Source organism: Vipera berus (genome assembly GCF_964194415.1).
Source record: "Vipera berus genome assembly, chromosome: 3".
Classification (NCBI taxonomy): domain Eukaryota; kingdom Metazoa; phylum Chordata; class Lepidosauria; order Squamata; family Viperidae; genus Vipera; species Vipera berus.
The window spans coordinates 202,151,458-202,173,339 of record NC_138204.1 but is presented as its reverse complement, the minus strand read 5'-3'; the positions used below and the strand labels follow the sequence as shown (position 1 = coordinate 202,173,339).

The following is a 21,882-nucleotide window of genomic DNA, read 5'->3' as shown; positions in this document are numbered from 1 at the left end:
CGTCAACTACAACAGATAAATCAAAATGCAACCTTTTTTTCTGTAAGGTGCCCCATAAATAGCGACCTTTGCTTATTCAGATCGGGAGCACTGTCCCAAAGCCTCCTATTTAATTTGTCCAATTACACAATGGTTCACCTTTTGTACTACCCAGATCTAGTAAATGTCAACTCCTAGTAAATGTCAACACCCATGTTCCGAGCAAGCTGCAAAGCTTGAGCAAAAATCACATGCCTGTTATTGTGAACGGAGAGTATGATTTACTTCCACTGTTATTTGACCCAAACAATCTAGCATGACATTCAATATTTCCCATGCAGCCTTCGGTTCTGAATCTTGATGATACACTGTGGATTTATCTTCCATAACCTTTGCTAGTTTTTAGCATAACATTTCTCTTGGGGGAAAAATCCCAAAAAGCTGCAACAGGATGAAAATCATGCAATTAAATGAGTAATGTGTATATTAATTCTTTAAGACATTGAAGATGTTCTTTCACCCTGTTTTTCCTGTACCAAACCAGTAACTCAGAATGACTTTAATATACAAACTGTAAAATAATAAAACATGCTGATAAGCTTAAAATAATGAAAACAACAACAACACGTAAACATCACAAAACATTAGAAATATAGTGGAAAATAGTGGTAGCTCGGGAGGTAGATGATGGTGATGATTTTTGTTCTCCAAGTTTGCAGTTTAGTTTCTGAACGTTTCGTCACCAGGCTAGGCAACATCAGCAGCAGAACTTCGGTTGAAGTGTCTTGTTTCAGCTCTCTTTTGCTTTTTATACATCTTATGTGATCAGTGGGACACGTGACCAACTGGTCACACCATGTGAGGGCCATCTGATGGTGAAGTCATCCAGTCGGTCATGTAATCCACTGACCATATAAGAGCTATAAAAGCGGAAGAGAACTAAAACAAGAAACTTCAACCAAAATTCCGCTGCTGATGTTACCTAGCCTGGTGACGAAACATTCGGAAACTAAACAACAAGCTCGGAGAACAAACCACTGCCAACATCACAAAAACCTCCTCTGTTTTGTAGTTGTCTCAGCCATCCCATAAATCAGAGGTCTTCAAACTTGGCCCTTTTATGATTTGTGGACTTCAACTCCCAGAATTCCTCAGCCAACATGCCTGGCTGAGGAATTCTGGGAGTTGAAGTCTACAAGTCATAAAAGGGCCAAGTTTGAAGACCTCTGCCATAAATCATTGCATTATACTGGGATTTCCCCCTCTAAAATCAACAGATAAGGACACATGACATTGGATGGCTATGCCTGGCTCCTGCTGATATTTCAGCTACTCTACTCTCTCCTCCAGAACTCTGCAGAATGCCTTGAGAAATTCAATCTGGGAAGTTTGGAAGAAATGTTAGCTCTGCTCCTCACTCTGCTATTTTGCAATCCATCTGAAAGTTAAGGCCAGTGTTAGTATTAGTCTAAACTGATTGCCTCCCCGCCACAGCACAAGACATTGTGGGCTGTTCCCTGACACCACTGGATGACATCGCCAGGGCTCGTTGCCTTGGAAGAGTGAGGAAGGTTCTCAGGGATGACTCACACCCTGGACGGTATCTCTTTACTCTCCTACCATCTGGTAGGAGATATAGGAATATAGCCAGCCGCACCTAACAGGCTGAAAAATAGCTTTTATCCGTGGGCTGTTAGACTTTTAAATGGGACATAATCTCTGTGAACATATGCAGAATTGACTTGGGAGGCCGGGGTGTGGTGTAGATGGTTCACATGGTGTGGTAGGATGGAGGGTTTGTTGTCACTGTGTGTTGGGGGGTGAGAGCACGGGGGGGGAGGCTCAGCTAATCTCAATGTACACATGTTGTACTTTGACAATAAAGGTTTATTTATTTATTCACACACACACACACACACACACACACACACACACACACACTTTCTGCTTTCAGAAGAAGACTTCTTCTGTTGTTCCTCCCTATTCTCACTTTCCCCAAGTCTAATATCATGGGCAGAGCTTCAACTGGTATTCCATCACTGGAGATTTTTAAGAAGAGGTTGGAGAGCCATTTGTCTGAAATGGTATAGGGGAGGGGTAGGCTCTTTTATGACTCGTGGACTTCAACTCCCAGAATCCCTGAGCCAGCCATGCTGAGGGGAAAGGGAGAGTCTCCAAGCTGAGCCATGCTGGCTCAGGAATTCTGGGAGTTGAAGTCCACGAGTCATAAAAGAGCCAAGGTTGCCTACCCCTGGTATACAGCAGTGGTTCTCAACCTTTTCTTCACCATGGACCCCCTTTAAATATCTTTTGTGGCCATGGACCATGGCCACAGACCACCAAGACTTAATTCATTTTTCAAGCCTTCGTGGACCCCCTGTAACATAACAGACCGCCATGGGATTGTGGACCACAGGTTGAGAACCACTGGTATAGGGTCTTCTGCTTGAGCAGGGGTCTGGACTAGAAGACCTCCAAGTCCCTTCCAACTGTTATTCTATTATTCTGCCAAGCTTTTTGAGATTGGATCTTTTCTACGTTAATGTATTAAGATTATTTCGTAAGCAGTTTTGAGTGTTAGAAAAATGCCTGTACTTGGCAGTAGAAAATAACTGAAGGAGAATACGCCTTAATTTCCTTGGAGAGAAGATCCATATACAAGGTGTTGCCAGTGAGAAAGCACTTTTGTATGCTCATGCTAACCATGGGTGTGAAGGTAACAGTACAAAAGAAACAACATCTGATTCTTAAGAACAGGTGAATTCACACAGGACAGCAATGTTCTAGCATGCAGGTTAGAATCCACTTAGGGTTTTAAAGATGGACAGATTGCTTCCTCATGACCATGAGGTTAACTGGAACTACTAGCTGCTGTAGGAAAGGTAGGCCAAATTAAGGTGGCCCACCCCAGGCCCCTGATGGATCCAGAGAGTTTCCAGGGTATATCTGGGGCATTTCCCAGTGTTCTGGAGAACAGTTTTGTAGATATCGGTTTAACCTCTGGATAACGGAAGCAACTTAGCTGCTACATAAAATTAACTCTATCTTCTTGTCCACCAATCCAAGGTGGTGCCTCCATTCTCTGAAAAGCTCCAGGAAATGAAGTCACTGAACAAAACTGTTAAGCAACACTGGTGGAAAATAAGGAGCAAGTATAACTAGACCTATGTTCCACTATATTCCATTCCCACTAGTGATCAGACTTGCTCTCACTAGCCCCACAACGTATTTTTATTGATTGAGTTGAGTTGATTTCTACAGCTGCAGATCTCAACAAGTAACTCTTAGTCTGCATTCCCTGGCTACTGAGCAATTTACAAGCATTTGTAATGGGGTCGGACTAGAAGACCTCCAAGGTCCCTTCCAACTCTGTTACTCTGATGTTTATTTCCTGTATATTGGCTGTGTTTCTGCAAGTATTGGTCCCAACGATTTCCTTTCTGAAAGGGCCCACGATCTTTTGCCTAGATATGTCACAAGACCAAAATGGAACATCACAAACAAAGGAGAAGGGCGGGAAAGACTAGATGTCCTTTTAACCTACTGTGTGTGGAACGTACTTTTCGTATATTCTCTGTCCTCTCATGAAAGCCTTCACTTCGTTGTCAAGTGGGAATGTCCCATCGTCTTTCCTAAAGCGGTAGAAAAGTTTGAGATCCTTGAATTCCTTATGCTCATCACAAACTGAAACATAAAACACAGGAAATCAGGATGAAGCACTCCAGATATTTTTATTCAAGTTTTGTGGTTTCACGTTTACATTTCCAAACCACAGCATTCACCTCCTCAACGTATCCTGAGCTCTTTCAGAACCCCTAACTAGCATTTCTGGATAAGAGCCTGAGAACGTTGATTCTTTTCACTTACCATGATGGATAATGCTACGATCCAGTAGCTTCTGCACAAGTTTAATTGCTGTCTCCCTGTCAAAGGCCTCTTTGTGATCAATCAGCCAGTCAATCAATTCTTTGGCAACAAAACAGTTTGGGTAAGTCTTCAGGTGGTGTCTTCGGTCCTTAATAATTTTTTCTTCATGCAGCCTGAGCCTGTAAAACAATTGATATCACACTGAAAAACAACTTTTGTTGATTTGTGTTTACCCTGAAAACCGGAATTTGTCTATATACTGCAAACTGAAAAAGGATGAGTGCACCATTGTATTTTGGGATTTGCATGCAGATTGTCAAATATGTCAATTTCTCATTTTTCGCCATCATACATTCATTCTGAAGGAGATATCAATGGCCAAAAAGGACTTTCTGCTTCTGAAGTTAATATCATTCAACCTATGAAGGACATCAGGACGAACCTTGGGTCTTCATCCTTCCTCTCATTAATTAAATCAGAAATACAAGAGCTAGCGAATCCCAAAGTTACAAATATAATGGTTCAATGTAAGTCCATGATTCCCGAACATTTTAGGATTGATAGGCACCTCTGGAACGTTAAGACGTTATTATGGGGAACATCAAAAATATCTGTTTTATCTAGCTACAACATGGCTACTGTAATGGCAAGTCATAAAATATGCATTTCACACAAACTAAAGTGGTAAGTTGTGCTACACTGCACTTTCTAGCCCTAGGGGAACCCCACCATGAAGATAAAACTTACCTTTACCCTCTTCTCTGGGAAATTAAGTGTGATTAAAGTGCTACATTAAAAACTGGGAAGCATTCCAGTTTTCCCTTGAGCATGAAAGCTAGCTGGGTAACTTTAAGCCAGCTATTCTCTCTCACCCAAATCCACCTCGTGAGGTTGTTGTTTGGAGGAAAATAGAAGGAAGAAACTATATCTATGGTGCCTTGAAGGCAGGATATAAATCTAACAAATAAATAAAATCTTCAAAGAAGATACTCGGCAGCAGCCATCTGATTGAATGCTTTTTAAAGAGCCAGTTTGGTATAGTGGTTAAGTAGACTAGTAACCATGAAACCAAGTTGGGATGAAGCCCTCTAGGTGTCCTTATGCCAGTCACTCTCTGTCAGCCCTAGGAATAGGGTAACTGAAAACCACTTCTGAAATCTTGTCAGAGAGGGGGGGTGGGGAAATGCTTTTGAAAAGGATAAGGTAAAGGTAAAGGTTCCCCCGCACACGCATGCTAGTCGTTTCCGACTCTAGGGGTCGGTGCTCATCTCCGTTTCAAAGCTGAAGAGCCAGCGCTTGTCCGAGGACGTCTCCGTGGTCATGTGGCCGGCATGACTAGACGCCAAAGGTGCACGGAACGCTGTTACCTTCCCACCGTAGTGGTCCCTATTTTTCTACTTGCATTTTTACGTGCTTTCGAACTGCTAGGTGGGCAGAAGCTGGGACGAGTAACAGGCACTCACTCTGTTACGCGGCACTCGGGATTCGACCCGCCAAACTGCCGACCTTCTGATCGACAAGCTCAGCGTCCTAACCCACTGAGCCACCGCGTCCCTTTTGAAAAGGATAGAGGGTGCTTTTTTATTATTAAAAGTATTCATTAGGTAGGTAACCTATAGAGAAGCATTCAGAGGGTTTTGATGCCTATACATGCCGTATCAGTCTTAGCATCTTTCTTTGCAAAGTAGAAATTCACATCTTCATTTTGAAAGCACAAAATCAGTAAACCATTGCTTTAATGCAGAGGTCCCCAGCCTTTTGGGCACCAGGGACCGGTACCATGGAGAAAGATTTTTCCGTGGACCAGAGCATGTCTCGTTTGGAATACGGCCTGCATTCCGAGGATGAAGCTTTGCTTTTTTGTGCAGCCCGCTTGCTGGCATGCTGCAGAGCAGTGCCTGTCCATGGACCGGGGGTTGGGGACCCCTGCTTTAATGGACTAATGCATGTTAAAGCAGAGTGGCCACTACTGAATAAGATTTTCCATATGCATATTCTCAATAAGTGCAGAAGCATAAAGTTGTAAAAACAGATTTTGTCCATTGCATCAAAGTCTTCCAAATTGAGGTCTCTCAAAATCAGGGAAAGGAGAGGTGTGATTTCACAGGGAAGAGTATAGAAAGCAAAAATATTTGCAGATTAATTTTTAATGTTTCCCAAATAGGATCCTGGGAAATTTAGTTTAATTAGTGGCTGAGAACCCTCTGCTAAAAAAATCTCTTGTTCACTTCCTAGAATTACAGTTCTAGAGCAGTCTGGAGAGGTGAAAATTAACTCAGTAGTATAACCACAACCAAGAACAATCAGGCATTTGTAAATCTAGCAGATGGTGGAATTGGTTCTTGGCCCAACAGGCAATAAAAACACGAGGAGTTAACAAAAGTACTTTTTCACCGCCACGCACGGAAATGAATAAACATGTTCCAATATGTTTATTAAAAATAGGTTTGCACGTCAGCTACAGCCAAGAATAATTCTCTCGTGGAAGTGCTAACAAGTCTGGAATTACTACATTATTTGCAATATCCTGCCACCAAAGGACTTTAATAACTATATCCAGAGCTAAAAGCAAAGGTTTTGAATGCATAGTGTTTACAAAAATGAGTAAGTATTTCAGACTCAGGAGTGGAAATAATCAACAGGAACAGTTTCAGACATTTCAGTATAGTTGTAAATCTAGGTGGAATGTACCACTTGACAGAAATCTGAGAACTTATATATCTTTCCAGGATTTCTTACTTATGACATATATTTATGAAAGCTGTGCAGGGGAAATTATTTTAAGAAAAATCTGACAGTTCTCTAAGTGGCTTAAATTTTCTCTTGTGGAAACCATCAACCATTTTCAAGGATTAGATCCAAGACAACTGAGCCTCAGTCATAACAGCTCTACATTTTACATAAGGAAAAAGTAATCAAAGGGGTACATGGGAAAACCAGAAATGGCTACAGCATGGTTACATCAATTAGGTCAGCTTAGTAGATTGCAACAACCAGAGATATATTTACCTGGTGCACAGGCACCAACATGTTAGCAAAGATTTCTGTTGATGTTGGCCAAGTCTCCTCCCACTGACTTTATTTTTAAGTGCTTCTTTATTGCAAAAAAACCAAAAACCAAAAACCAAAACCCAATCAAGTTGGCACATTACACATTCTTCATAATATTACATATTATTTGTTGATTGAAATGATAATCTTTGGGGGAAAATGAACTTCCTTCTTATTTGATCAGAGAGATCTCAGGTTAAACTTGGACTGGGAGGAAACTTCATCCAATTAGATTGGTGTTTCTCATTGCATTTTATTCTTCGTCTAGACCTTATTCTAATTTGTGTTTTTTAAACCTTTTCAAAATGTGTGTGTGTGTGTTGCAGTACTGTAAACGTATTGAAACAAAACAAAAAAGAAAGTAAGAAAAAGGAAAGGAATGAAAAGAGAAGAAAACGTATAGTTTTGCTTTCCAATTGTCTTCCTATCAAGTAATTATCACATTATTCTTTTTCCCATCCTCTTTGACTGATCCAGATATCTACTGTCAATTTGGATCTGAAATCCAGATATCATCAATTTAATGATTTGCTGCAAAAAAAGAGGGGGGGAGGAGTGAATTTCTTCTAAATAGATTGAACTGCTTTTCAAATACATTTGCTTTCAACAGAGAGTAAAGTATGTAAGCCTTACACTGAGTCACATTGTGCATCAGCCCAGCCAAGTGTTGTCCATCTTGAAGGAGAACAGCTCTCCATACTTTTAGATGGGCAGCTTTCCAACCTTACTTGACAACAGTAATAACTAAACAGACTACAATGGAAGAACACTGTATATGGACTTAAAAAACGTTGCTTGCAGATCCCAGGGAGTGATAAAAATGATGTATAAGTTGAAATTGTTAATAGGGCAAAAGTAATTATTAAAAGCCATGACCACAGAATATGTACAGATTAGAATATACATCCAAATTACATTTTACTTTTAATTTGTCTTTAAATGAAAATCTTGCTGGTCCTCTTCTTGGAATAACAGTCCATCTGAAATAAGCACCAATTACTGGTACAAGTAGTTCTCAACCTACAACCATTTATTTACTGACCACTCAAAGGTACAACGGCACTGTAAAAAATGTCTTATGATTGTTTTTCATTCTTACGACCATTGCAACATCCCATGCTCACATGATCAAAATCAGGCTGTTTGGCAACTGGCTCGTATTTATGACTGTCCTGGGGTCATGTGATCAACTTTTGTGACCTTCTGACCAGCAAATTAATAGGGAAGCCAGATTCACTTACTGTTAACAACCATGTTACTAACTTAACAGCTGCAGTGATTCACTTAACAATTGTGGCAAGAAACATTGTAAAATGGGGCAAAATTCACTTAATGTCCATCGCATTTAGCAATGGAAATTTTGGGCTCAATTCTAGGGTCATAAGTCAAAGACCACCTGCATGTAGGTAAAGGTAAAGGTAAAGGTTCCCCCGCACATGCGTAGTAGTCGTTTCCAACTCTAGGGGCCGGTGCTCATCTCCGTTTCAAAGCCGAAGAGCCAGCATTTGTCCGAGGACGTCTCCGTGGTCATGTGGCCGGCATGACTAGACGCCAAAGGCGCACGGAAGGCTGTTAGCTTCCCACCGTCGTGGTCCCTATTTTTCTACTTGCATTTTTACGTGCTTTTGAACTGCTAGGTTAGCAGAAGCTGGGACGAGTAACAGGCGCTCACTCTGTTATGCAGCACTCGGGATTCGACCCGCCAAACTGCCGACCTTCTGATCAGCATCCTAACCACTTCTCAGCATCCTAACCACTGAGCCACCGCTTCCCTTACATATAGGTAGCTTAGCCATTAATTATGTAGTTAGAACTTGTAGTTAAGTAGTTAGAACTTTAGCCATTAATAATAGTAGTTATTAATTTCTAAACATTATTTTCTTCTAAAAAGTTATGCTTATTACTCAGGTTTTACATTGCAGAATAATGTACCAAAGGTTACAGCTAACAAGGAGCAGCTGGCCAGAGATGGAAAGCTTGTGGACTTTGGTTTGATCTAAGCAAGGTAATATTGATTTATTATTTTCCAAGCTGGAACAAAAAGCTTAGTCATATGAGGGTATTTTTACAGTTACGACAATATTCTAATTGCCAGTGGTTTAATGTCTGTAATTTTAACCTCTGGTCTTAATAACTTCATAGGCCATCCTCTTAAGAAAGTAACTGATATTGAAAGGATATACCAGGGGTAGGCAACCTTGGCTCTTTTATGACTGGTGGACTTCAACTCCCAGAATTCCTGAGCCAGCATGGCTCAGCTTGGAAACCTCTCCTTTTCCCCTCAGCATGGCTGGCTCAGGAATTCTGGGAGTTGAAGTTCACGAGTCATAAAAGAGCCAAGGTTGCCTACTCCTGGGATATACTATGCCTGCTGAATTTACAAGCTCTCTGTGGAAAGCTTCCCAAACCTGATCTAGAGTGAAATTCCCCAGGGGCTTGAAGAACACAGTTAAGAATTAAACCTTTACTGTATGTCAGGAATGAAACCATTACAAACACGTGACGGTCTTATGTTGAGGATGAATTTACATCTCCTCCTAGTTCAAATCCGGTAGCCTCTTTTCCTGTGTTGTCTGCTGCAGTGGAAATCTTGTCTTCTATTTCTCATGCTCAATTGTTACTAACACTTGCCTGACGGTACTCTCTGCATTCTTGCTCTGATTATTTATTCCCAGTAACAGGATCCTGCAATCCTGTCCTAGAGCAGGTGGTGAGAGTCCCCTCTTTCTCTCACAAGCTGGAATCAGGCGGAAAAGGCCAGGTGAACAGCACTCTAGCAGACAAGATGGTGCTGGAGACTACCAAGCTGCTATTCCAAAGGAGGAGATAGGGCAGGAGTATGAAGATCTAGAGTAGGGTTCTCCAACCCCTGCTTTGCAGACCCCTCTCCCCACCACCACCGCCAGTCTGCAGAGTGGGAACGGTTGGGAACCGCTGATCTAGTCAGAGGTCTTCTATGAGAAGCAGGGTGATTCCCAGCTTTCTGTCCTATGGGCTCTGCTGGGCCACTTCAGAATAGCTCTTTTTAATATTAATCTTCTATTCCAACATGTAAAAATTAAGCCACAGGATAATGACTGTCAAAAGACAGATGAGCTTAAAATGTTCGTATCTGATTTGCAATGGACCAATAAAACTCTCCCAGCACTGTAATTTAAGCAAAGCAACCACAACCATCCTCCTCTCACTTTTCTGCTGAGCAAACGGGGAAAAAAACCAGAACAAATTTGCAAGAGACAAGATTTGCATACAACTTCTAATAAAACTGCTGAAAATAAATTCTATTGGGGTTCCACGTGTCCCAAAATTCAAATGTCCCCTTCTTAAGAGAACCCAGAATCTTGCATCCAGTTGGCAGACCTCAAGGTTCTACTAAAACAATACAGTAGACCCAGTAAATTAATTTTTGCCCATTCTCTTCCATGATGTTTTTTTTATTAAAGAGTTTTACAAAAACAAAATTTTACAATATATCCCCAAATCCCTCCCACCCCAAACCCACCCACTTCCCCCCCCCACTTCCCAGAGCTAAATACAGGATTATAGTTACAATAATCATATTCTAAATAAAAATGCATAATATACAATTAACCAAATTCATAATGTGCTTTAACTCCCCTTTAACATAACTACAAACAAAGTACCAATAACAATATCCCACTAAAATCTACTCATGAGCTAAATGGAACTTTTTAGTCCCATATTTGTTCTGAATATAATTTACCCATCTCCTCCAAACTGAAATATATCTTTCCTGTGAATGATCTTTCAAATAAGCAGAAATCTTAGACATTTCTGCAAGATTCGAAACTTTAAACACCCATTCTTCTATAGTGGGCAAACTATCCTTCTTCCACTCTTCCATGATGTTTGATGTTGCCATATACCAGGGGTGCCCAACTGCCAGCCCACGGGCCGGTTTCATCATACCGAAGCCGCGCCTACCCCATTACCGGCAATGCAAAAAGAGTCGTGATGTGTCACGATACGTCACGTGAGGTAGTGAGTTTGACACCCGTGCCACATACAGTTCAACACATTGCAAAGTAAATAGATTTGGTAGCCTGATGTATGGCTTCCTTAACACTTCTTGAAGAAAGTAGCTTTAGGATACAAGTTTTCTTGCTTGCAATTAGCTGTTTTCTAGCAGCTTCCTGAAATTAATGGGTAAGACTTTCCAGCTTCTTGCTCTTTTTTCTATTTACATCTCAGCCCTTGGAAAATTATCCTCAAAATAGGAAGAAATGATAAGACCTCACCCTCCCCCCCACACACACAGACCAGAAAATATAAACCAAACTGGGTTCAATAAAAGAAAGTTATGCATACTCCTGTATACAGGTGCCAGCTATAAAAATGTTACTGTAGATAAAAAAGGGTGTGTGTGTGTGTCTGGTAAAGGTTAATTTAACTGAAATGCATCCAATACTTCTAAAGTTACACATTTAATTACTTATAATATGGATCTTTTAAAGAGACCTGCATTAATGGCAAACAAACTCCAAACTTCAGCCACTAACCCACAAAATGCATATTTTGGCTCACAATATCATATTTTGCAAATAAAGGCAAGCCTGTTTCAAAATGGGTGATAAAATTATTGCATGGAACCTGGTTTTCAACATCACCATGACAGTGATAGTGATAGAGAACCAATGATAACATGTATCAAAGCTGATACTCCATGATGTGAACATCGCTTGAAGATAGTTGATTAGTTTCCATCCATTGCTTCTTATCCTGCCTTGAGGTGCTTCCAATATCTCAGGGGTTGCCACAAAGAAGAGGGAGCCAAGCTATTCTCCAAAGCACCTCAAGGCAGGACAAGAAGCAACAGATGGAAACTAATCAAAGAGAGAAGCAACCCAGAACTAAGGAGAATTTTCCTGACAGAACAATTAATCAGTGGAACATGTTGCTCCCAGAGGTTGTGAATGCTCCAACACTGGAAGTTTTTAAGAAGAGACTGGACAGCCATTTGTCTGAAATGGTATAGGGTTTCCTGCCTGAGCAGAGGGTTGGACTAGATGACCTCCAAGGTCCCTTCCAACATTATTATTGTTGTTGTTGTTGCTGCTGCTGCTGCTATTATTATTATAAAACTTTTATTCACAAAACATGAAACTCAGTCGACTGAACACTGAGTTTCATGTTTTATGAATAAAAGTTTTATAATAATAATAGCAGCAGCAGCTATTATTATTATTATTATTATTATTATTATTATTATTATTATTATTATTATTATTATTATTATTATCATTATTATTATTGGGGCATGGCAGATACTGAAGAGCCAGAGAGGAATCATGCCGTTCCCCAAGGCTTGCACACCTTGGGGAATGGTGCAAAGTGGCTTTTTGTAGTGGCAGGGGTCACACTAGGGCTGAAGTCAAGGACTTGACCTCTGTACTTAAGATCCAGCCTTGACACTAGAACCAAATGCCTCTCTTCAGGGTGACCTAGATGGGGAGTGGGGAAGAGATAAAGAATTCTTTCTTTTTATTTGGGTGTGTGTGTGTGTGTGAGAGAGAGAGAGAGACACCAGCAGAGTCAAAATAGGCATTTTCTGAATTTTCGACATGCCAAGCCCACAAGGTTCACCCTCACTGCCCCTATGACTTGCTATTTACAAGCCTGGCAGAATAATAAGTTTTTTGCCAAGAAGGTGGAGCTTCTAACAGCCAACTTTCCTAGCAAATGATTTACCATCTTCAATATGGAAACTTCATTATTTGTGCACTCCTTTTTTATTATGACTGGCAAGATCAAAGGAATGCATACAGCTGAACCTTTTAAAAAGCATCAGTGAATTGCCCATCTGGCTTGTTAGCTAAGAACCTTTAACTCTTTTGACTACGGATACGAGTTTGTCCACAAAAGGGCATAGCAAGTGCTTTCCAAATATATTGCTCCTTCAGATGACAAAGTCTAAATGGTGCCTGTGAAATCTAGAACAGGAATCCTTACCAAAGGGGGAAAAAAAAGTAATCATCTCAGTCTGGGTGTAGAAGTCGCCCATCAACTCTTGCAGCCTTAGCATAAACAGGTCGCAATTTTTGTTAAAAGATGATTTGTGGGGTGTGAAGGAGGTAAAAGTTAGCTGAAAATATACCTGTAGACATGAGAGATCAAGACTGTTTCTAAATTTAAAAATCTGCATTGATCAGTTTTTCAAATAGTTGGGTCTTTGACAATTCGGCCTTTCCTTCTCTTTCTATGCACATTCCTCTTTTTTTATAAGAAAAACAGAGCAAAGTGTTCAAAAGTTTCCATAACAAAAACATTAAAGCCTTAACTGTGCAATCCCATGCATGTTTAACAGGCAATCTCAGGATAGGTTATTTAGTAGGCTGGCTCAATCCTCTATCTTTAGCATTCATGTAGCTTTAACAGCCACATTGATCTTCTCAAATTAAAAAAAAAACAACCACCCACACACTTGACAGTATGTTTATATTATGGAGTAAAATAAACATCTACAATTAATTTTTTAAAGGAACATAATTTGCCCATGTTGCTGCTCAGCAGAACTGGCTAGGCTGAGGAGGATTAATCAAAATGGAATTAAATTGGGAGTTTGTCTCAGTACATTGTGGCTTCGGCAGCGGAGCTAGTTGACAATTTTTAGAAGCAGTACATCACGATAGCAAAATGAATGAGTTTAAAAACAAACTCACAGAACCACAGAGCTGAAGGGGGCCCATTCAGGCCATTATGTCCAAACCCAAAGTGGGGATGCCTCAGATATATTTAGCTGTCAGCCACTGAAAACCCAGTAAGGGTGAAGAACTTGTCTTTTTAAGTTCTGGAGAACATCACTGGAATATCCTGAGCATCCTGATTCTCTTTTCCTGTATCCGTGACACTGGCCTTGACTCTTCTCCTAGACCCCTCTCCTCTTCTATCAGACACATGAACTTCTCCCATCACTTTGCCCTGGAGAACACGTGTGAGTTACAAAAGGTGGTGGAAGAAATCCAGAACCACAAAGCACTTTGCTGGCCATTCATTCTGTTCCAATAGTAAATACTGGGTCATTTAAAGATCACTAATTAAAAAAGGGGAGGGATTTTCTCTCCTGTTAGAGACCACTAACTGCTCATGGGAGAGGGGATCTTGTCCGTGGAAGGACTATCACGCTTCAGAGAGATCTCGGTGGCTTTCCGAGGACTCTAATCCAATCTTTTGTCCTCCCTTATTATATATCTTCCTGAACTTCTTTGCTTTCTGTAAGATTCCCCCACTGGACCGGTGTGAAAAAGACCAAAAGCTGGTTGGGTCAAAATATCCCTCTCAATATCTGGTCTGAACAAACCAAGTAACTCTTACATGAAGCCTATGCTTCTTCAGTTATGAAACCTGAGCCCCAAACATTATATATGTACATTCTGCGTTTTAAACGTGCAACACTTGTTCCAATAAACTTTCACCCTGATATCTCTCTTTCACCTGTCTTATTACATCCTGCCAACGAGCTCTGCTATGAACTTTTTAAAAATGTTAGTGTGCTCAATGTGCTGTTGTATACTCAGGTTGGGGAAATTGTTTCCGTCCCAAAGCTCTTCCACTGCATTTATTTCCTTCAGTGTCTTCAATAAAATGAAACTGAAATGATCTTCCAGATCTATTTCAATAGACAGTAGTTTCCAGCCTAACTAGGAACAGAAATTGTCTTGGTTGGCTTGTGAGATGGCTTCTGCTGAAAGAAAGATCCAGCTGTGTCTCCTGGACTTCTCATCAGATTTCAGTACCGTTGACTTGTATCCTCTAGGACAGGTTATCAAAGTTATGATGAGGGCAACTTTATTATGGTGAGTCCAACCCCTAATTTCCAGAAGATGATTTGGGAACAAATTCTTCTGTCTCATGGCAGTTGCATTATAGAATTCCCCAGGACTCCATTTTATGCTCTTTAACATCTAAAACTTACGAAGAACAGTTACAGGAATTACGTATGTCTAGTTTAATGAAAAGAAGGACTAGGAGTGACAAGTTAGGGGTATTCCTATATCCAAGGGTTATATCCAATTTCCTGACAGTGAGAACAGTGAAGTAGTGGTACAACTTGCCTCCAGAAATTGTGGGTGCTCCTACACTGGAGGTTTTTAAGAAGAGATTGGGCAATCATTTTTCTCAAATGGTATAGGGCAGGGGTAGGCAACCTCGGCTCTTTTATGACTCATGGACTCCAACTCCCAGAATTCCTGAGCCAGCCAAGCTGGCTCAGGAATTCTGGGAGTTGAAGTCCATGAGTCATAAAAGAGCCAAGGTTGCCTACCCCTGGTATAGGGTTTCCTGCTTGAGCAGGGGACTTGACTAGAACAGGGCTTTTCAACCAGTGGTACAGGTACCACCTGTGGTACATTGGCACCCGGTAGGTGGTACGCGACCATCCTAGAAAAGTGGTAGCGGGGGAGGGGAATGAGCTGAACTGGTGGCAGCACTGCACAAGCCTGAGCGAGAGACGGCTGGAGCTGCAGGGCTGTCAGGGCTCAGCGGAAGCGCCAGGATCAGCACCGCTTTCCAGCTGATTGGTGCTTCTTCGAGGCTATCAAGGCTCAGTGGAAGCACTAGGATCAGTGCCAGGCCCCAGCTGGAACACAGCGCTGATCCTGGCACATCTGCTGAGCCTAGAAGAAGCGCCAATCAGCTGGAATGTTGCAGCATCCCCAGGGTCTTGTGATTTACATTCAGATGCTTGGCAAGTGATTCATATTTATGACGGTCACACTGTCCCAGGGTCATGTGAAGTGACCAAAACCTGCTGCAACCACCCAGCAGACGGGGAGGAATAAAAACCAAACACCCCCACTCCACCCCCGCTGCCAATCTTCAACAGAAACGCTCACAACAATGAAAACCTTGGACAGGAGGAAGAGCGCTGCCAGGCAGGCAGGTGTCTTGCTCGGCTGTGGCATGGGGGGCACTTTTTTCAGTGCCATTGTAACTTTAAACAGTCACTAAGCAAACTGTTGTAAGTCGAGGACTACCTGTACTTCATCACTTTTTTCCTTTTTTTTTTGGTCATCAAGTTTTTGACACCTTGCTAGGTGACTGGTGGTACTCGGATGTTGCCATATCCTAAAAGTGGTACAATGGGTGAAAAGGTTGAAAAGCCCTGGACTAGAAGACCTCCAAGGTCCCTTCCAATTCTGTTATTCTGTTATCTTCATGAAAGATAACATTCTGTTACCTTCATGAAACTGCTAAGAGAGGTCAACCAGGGATGTGGTCTGAGATGCCATGTCTGCTACCTCGAACTCTACTTGTATAACAGGTGAGGTTCGGGTAGACATTCTGAATCAACATCAGGGTAGTATAATGGACAAGATAAGGATCAATAAACTCAATGTTAACCCAGACAAGACAAAGATACTTTTTATGGTTGGTGCATCTAGCCAGCTAAGTGATATCTTGCCTGTCCTGGTGAGATCCACACTCACTCCAAAGGAGGTTCACAGTTTGTGACTGGTTCTAGAACCCCAGGTGCCTTCAGTGGCACAGAGTTCCTTTTATCAGCCTGTGCTTATTTATCAATTACAACTTTATTCGATGGAGAACTTTGTAACAGATGCAGTGTTTATGCTCTGATAACTTCCAGCTGGATTATTGCAACACATTGTACATGGGACTGTGTTTGAAATGATCTGGAGACTTCAATTAATATAAAACCCAGCAGCTTGACTGCTCACTAGGATTGGTTGATATGGAACATATTATTCTAGGACTTTTCTATTCACACTGGGGTTTTTTTGGACACAACTCAAAGTACTGCTTTGACCTTTAACATCTTGGTCGCAATCATTGGTTGCAAAGTGCCTGAATTCTGATCATGGGATCATGAGGATGCTGCAATAGTTGTAAGTGTAAGTCGAGGACTTCCTGAATTCATTTGACCTGCCTTTCTTCATGCAATTCCCATCTCCTACTTCTCCTTACATGAACCCTGTGAGGTAGGTTGGGCTAAAAGCGCCGGTATCAAAGTCACTGAGAGAGTTTTCACATTGAGAGTTAAATTAAAACTGATCTCTCTGGTCCCACTTCAATACTAAAACAGCATCTCTTTCTTAATATTCAAAAAACTTTAATTTCACGTGCATCCCTAAGAGGATTGACCTGGAATAGAATGCATGTAATAGCACAGCTGCAGAGCAATTCTCAAAATTGTTGTTTTAAGAAAAGCTATACACTCTATTGATTTAACTTACCAATTCATTTAACTTAGAAAGCTCACATGCTGGTAACTTGGGAATTAGGTGCATTTTCTTAGAGAAATATTTCTATAGGTTACACACTGGGCAGATAAGGAGAGGGTTTACACATCAAATTACATTATAAGATTTGTATGTTGCTTAAGTATACTTATTGTGGCTTGCAGCTTGCATTAATACATTCACTGTGGTTTGCAAACTGTTCCTTACGTCTTAGACATAAACCAGGAAGCCAGCCAATTACGGCTTACTCATTCATGAGTAAATAAACATTGTTTAGCAGAATGTATGAACTAGTAGCGAATGTCAGAAAAAGTGGGAATGCATAGAAACAGAAAATGCAAGGCAGGTAGTCCTCAACTTACAACCACATTTCTGTTGCTAACATTTCTTAAGTGAGTTTTGCCCCATTTTATGACCTTTCTTGTCACAATTGTTAAGGGAATCACTGCAATTGTTTAATTAGTAACACGGAGGTTAAGTGAATCTGGCTTCTCCACTGACTTTGCTTGTCAGAAAGTCGCAAAAGCTGATCACATGACCCCTGAGACACTACAAGCGTCATAAATATGAATCTGTTGCTAAGCTTCTAAACTTCGATCACGTAACCGTGGGGTTGCTACTACCATTATAAGTGTGAAAAATGGTCATAAGTCAGTTTTTCCAGTGCCACTGTAATTTTGAATGGTCACCAAACGAACTGTTGTAAGTCAAGGACTACCTGTACTTCTTCACACAATTTTTTAAAAAATCATGACATTTTTTTTGCTAGCAATGCTCTGCGTTGGATTAAGCTGCATAATTAAGCTGCATTGAACAAAAACAGAGAAGGAAATGAGGCAACTTTAGTTCTGAACATTGACTTAACAAACAATATTAGATCTTAGGACATTAATCATACTGAAATAATTGAATTTACTTTCAGGAAGCAGTGGTGTTGGTTTGCTAGATCCGTGGACCTGATAAACTCTGAGGAAGTCTTTTTAGTGTTTAGGATTGTGATACAAGAGAACAATATGCCAAAAGTGATAAATATGTAAGCAATACATCACTCTTTCCTTCCTCCACATGGAAATTTATTTAGAAACTTCCTAAAGACTGTTTCTCCAGGTTTGAGAGGATGCAGAGCAAAAATGCCATACGCTAAGATTTCTCTTTGAGGAGCTATATACCTTAGAGCTATTTTTCAGAACTGGCTAGCAACTATAAGTAGTCCTTTACTAACAACCTGTCACTTAGCAACTCGTCAAAATTACAACAGACCACTCCCCCCCCCCCGCCCGCTGCCCAAAAGGTACTTATGACCTGGTTCTGACGGTCTTAATGCTGTCACTCACAGCAAAGCAGCAACCAGCCTGCTTTTCAATATCCTGCAGTTACAGAAGTGCAATTTACAATGTCGAAAACTGGCATTTATTTCTGGTTTTCCGCAAAACCACCCCATAGCAAACAACGGGCTTGCTTAACAACTGCAGTGTTTGCTTAACAATTGTGGATTCACTTAATGATCACCGTAAAAATAAAATAGGGTTGATCATAAAATAGGGTTGATCAGGTGATAACTCGTAAAGGGCAAGCTCCATTACAGTCGTAAGTCGAGAATTCCCATTAGTATCTCAATTTTTCATGATGCCATGTGTGTATATGTGTATGTATGTGTGTTGATAGACAGACAAGACAGACAGACATGAATGTAGAAATATATAGAGAGATAGAGATAGAGATGCAGAATACAGAATATCAGAGTTGGAAGTGATCTTATAGGTCATCTAGTCCAGGGGTCCCCAACCTGTGGGCCGTGGCCCACTACCAGGCTGTGGCCTCTTGGCCACTGGGCCAAGCCTTGGTGGAGCAGTGGGCTAATGCCTCCTTAAGTAACACCAGCTGCCTGCAATTAGTGCAGGTTCGAGTCCCACCAGGCTCAAGGTTGACTCAGCCTTCCATCCTTCCGAGGTAGGTAAAATGAGGACCCAGATTGTTGGGGGCAATTAAGCTGACTTTGTAATAATGCCGCTTGTGTGTGTGTGTGAAAGCCCTAATAAGCAGGCATATACATAGAATGAAGGCTACTGCTAAGCTTGTAAGCCGCCCTGAGTCTTCGGAGAAGGGCAGGATATAAATGGAATTAAAATAAAATAAAAAATCTAAATGACTGGCCAGTGTGCGCATGTGTGTGCATGCACACGCCCCCCTCATGCTAGCACTGCCCTGAGTGTCGTGCGGGCACTAGGCCTCCCCTAGCATCGCACACGCACTCATGCCTCCCCCCTCATTTCTCTCCAGGCTGCCAACCTAGAAAGGTTGGGGGCCTCTGATCCACCACCCCCGCTCAAGTAGGAGAACCTATACTGTTTCTGACAAGTGGCTGTCCAGTCTCTTCTTGAAAGCCTCCAGTGATGAAGCACCCCCAACTTCTGAAGGCAAGCTGTTCCACCGGTTAATTGTTCTCACTGTTAGGAAATTTATCCTTAATGTTTGATTAAGTATTGCTAATATAATAGTATTGATTGATTAACTATGGAAAAGGTGAACAAGTGGTTAAAATTGATTTTAATGGATGATTAGCAAGTTTTGTCTAATATAAGCAACTACCCATTACCAAGCATGCATATTTACAAAAAAATCAAATTCAGCGTGTCTCCATCTTCCCCTTACGGTGCAGTTTCTCCCTTGTCTTTATAAGCTTGCGACTGTCAAATAATTTATGCAAGAATTCACTGAAGAGGGAGCAAAACGTCCACATGACAGATTTTGCAAAGAACAGCAGCCCGTGCTATTGCCTAAAGCCGTGGTGGCGAACCTATGGCACCTGTGCCACAGGTGGCACACAGAGCCTTCTCTGTGGGCATGCGCTCCGTCGCCCCAGTCCTAGGCCTTCAGCTGGGTTTTACAAAACCTTTTCACTTTAGGCCTCCACTGCCGTGTGCAAAAAAAATAAAAAAAAGGTTCAATCAACCAATCAATTTCAACTTCTCGCAGGAAAAAAAAATGATCTCGCAAAGTTGGAATTGATTGATTGAACATTTTAGTCCCACCCAGTCTGCCGTTACCACCGCAGCCACGCCCACCCAATGGGCCACACCCACCCAGCACCCGATGATACATAAGTGGGTTTTGGGTTGCAGTTTGGGCACTCTGGCCTAAAGGTTTACACTGAGCCATGCTATTGAACTAAGCCAACTTGAAAGAAGAAAAACTCAAACGGTGAAAACTGAGAGAGAAGCTCAAAAAAAAATCTTGCCTTTTAAGAACAGCTTTAAAATTTCTATCCTCGGTTCGGTTCCTACATTATATGGTCGTCGAGCTCTTCCTATAATGAGCCAAAGAAGGAAAAATTTTGAGGAACAGGAGGAAGAGCCACAACCACAAGCCTGGTCAAAGAAATCTGCGTCTGGGGCAGAAGTATAACCTGAGAAAAATAATGACTCAGGAAAGACCCTCTCTAGTTCTCATGAAGACAAAAAGTGTATGTGTGTGTGGGGGGGCCCAATACATTCAGTCTTACAAGATTCTGTTATTGTAACTTTATCGTAAAAACAGCATTAGCACTTTGTTTTCTAGTCTGGTCTACACATTGAAGGGCTGACAGTTTCTCCATCCCATTACATGCATAGTTCCTGTAACGTGCTTGATCAGATTCTCTCTCTCCAAGACAGTTGTTAATGAAAAAGAAAGAAAAGCATTTTCTTTCTTTTTAGGGATGATACAATAGCTGCGTTCCAATTATCTCAGGGGTTGCCGCAAAGAAGAGGGGGTCAAGCTATTCTCCAAAGCGCCCGAAGGCAGGACAAGAAGCAACGGATGGAAACTAATCAAGGAGAGAAGCAACCTAGAACTAAGGAGAAACTTCCTGACAGAACAATTAATCAGTGGAACAGCTTGCCTCCAGAAGTGGTGAATGCTCCAACACTGGAAGTTTTTAAGAGACTGGACAACTCTTTGTCTGAAATGGTATAGGGTTTCCTGCCTGAGCAGAGGGTTGGACTAGATGACCTCCAAGGTCCCTTCCAACATTATTATTGTTATTGTTACTGTTATTGTTATTCTATAACCTCAGACTCAGTATTCAAATATTGATTTAACATGGAGAGACCTATCATTTTGATTATGTTTATACAAGTAGTCTTCAATTTATAACCACAACTGAGTCCAACATTTCTGCTGCTACGTGAGACATTTATTGTGAGTTTTGCCCCATTTTATGACCTTTCTTGCCACCGCTATTAAGTGAATTACTGCAGTTGTTAAGTTAGTTGTTAAGTGAATCTGGCTTCTCCACTGACCTGTCAGAAGGTCGCAAAAGGTAATCACATGACCCCAGAAGATGAAACAGTCACAAATATGATTCAGTTGCCAAGTGTCTGAATTTTGATCACGTGATCATGGGGATGCTGCAATGGTCATAATTGTGAAAAATGGTCACTTTATTGAGTGCCACTGTAACTTTGATCAGTCACTAAATGAATTGTTGTAAGTCGAGGACTACCTGTATATATACTACAAACGCTCTTGCATATGATTGTAACCTTCAATTGGGCAAAACGATGTATCACAGGGCAACAATTTTTGAATCAAATGTACCTCAAATAGACTAACTCAAAGAATGTTGCCAAAATCTGCAACTCCCATGGGATTGAAATTTGGCAAAGTTGTGGCCACTTCCATACTGCCACACTGTAGCGGTCAGCTGTGGTCATGCGATTGTCATTTGGGTCTGCTTCAGCGGTGCTGCACCACTTTCTGCTGTCATTGTTTTCAACACTCTCTGCTA

General features: G+C 41.3%; 1 protein-coding gene across 1 annotated transcript in view; it reads right to left on the bottom strand.

Annotated features, from left to right (window-relative positions):
- Nucleotides 1–21,882, bottom strand: part of DEPTOR (DEP domain containing MTOR interacting protein) — a 77,789-nt gene that overhangs the window by 47,638 nt on the left and 8,269 nt on the right. Inside the window, exons 3-4 of the mRNA XM_081325182.1 lie at nt 3,847–4,025; nt 3,540–3,663 (exon numbers count right to left, since the gene is read on the bottom strand). Of these exons, the coding sequence (XP_081181308.1) occupies nt 3,540–3,663; nt 3,847–4,025 (303 nt within the window). The remainder of the gene's footprint in view (nt 1–3,539; nt 3,664–3,846; nt 4,026–21,882) is intronic.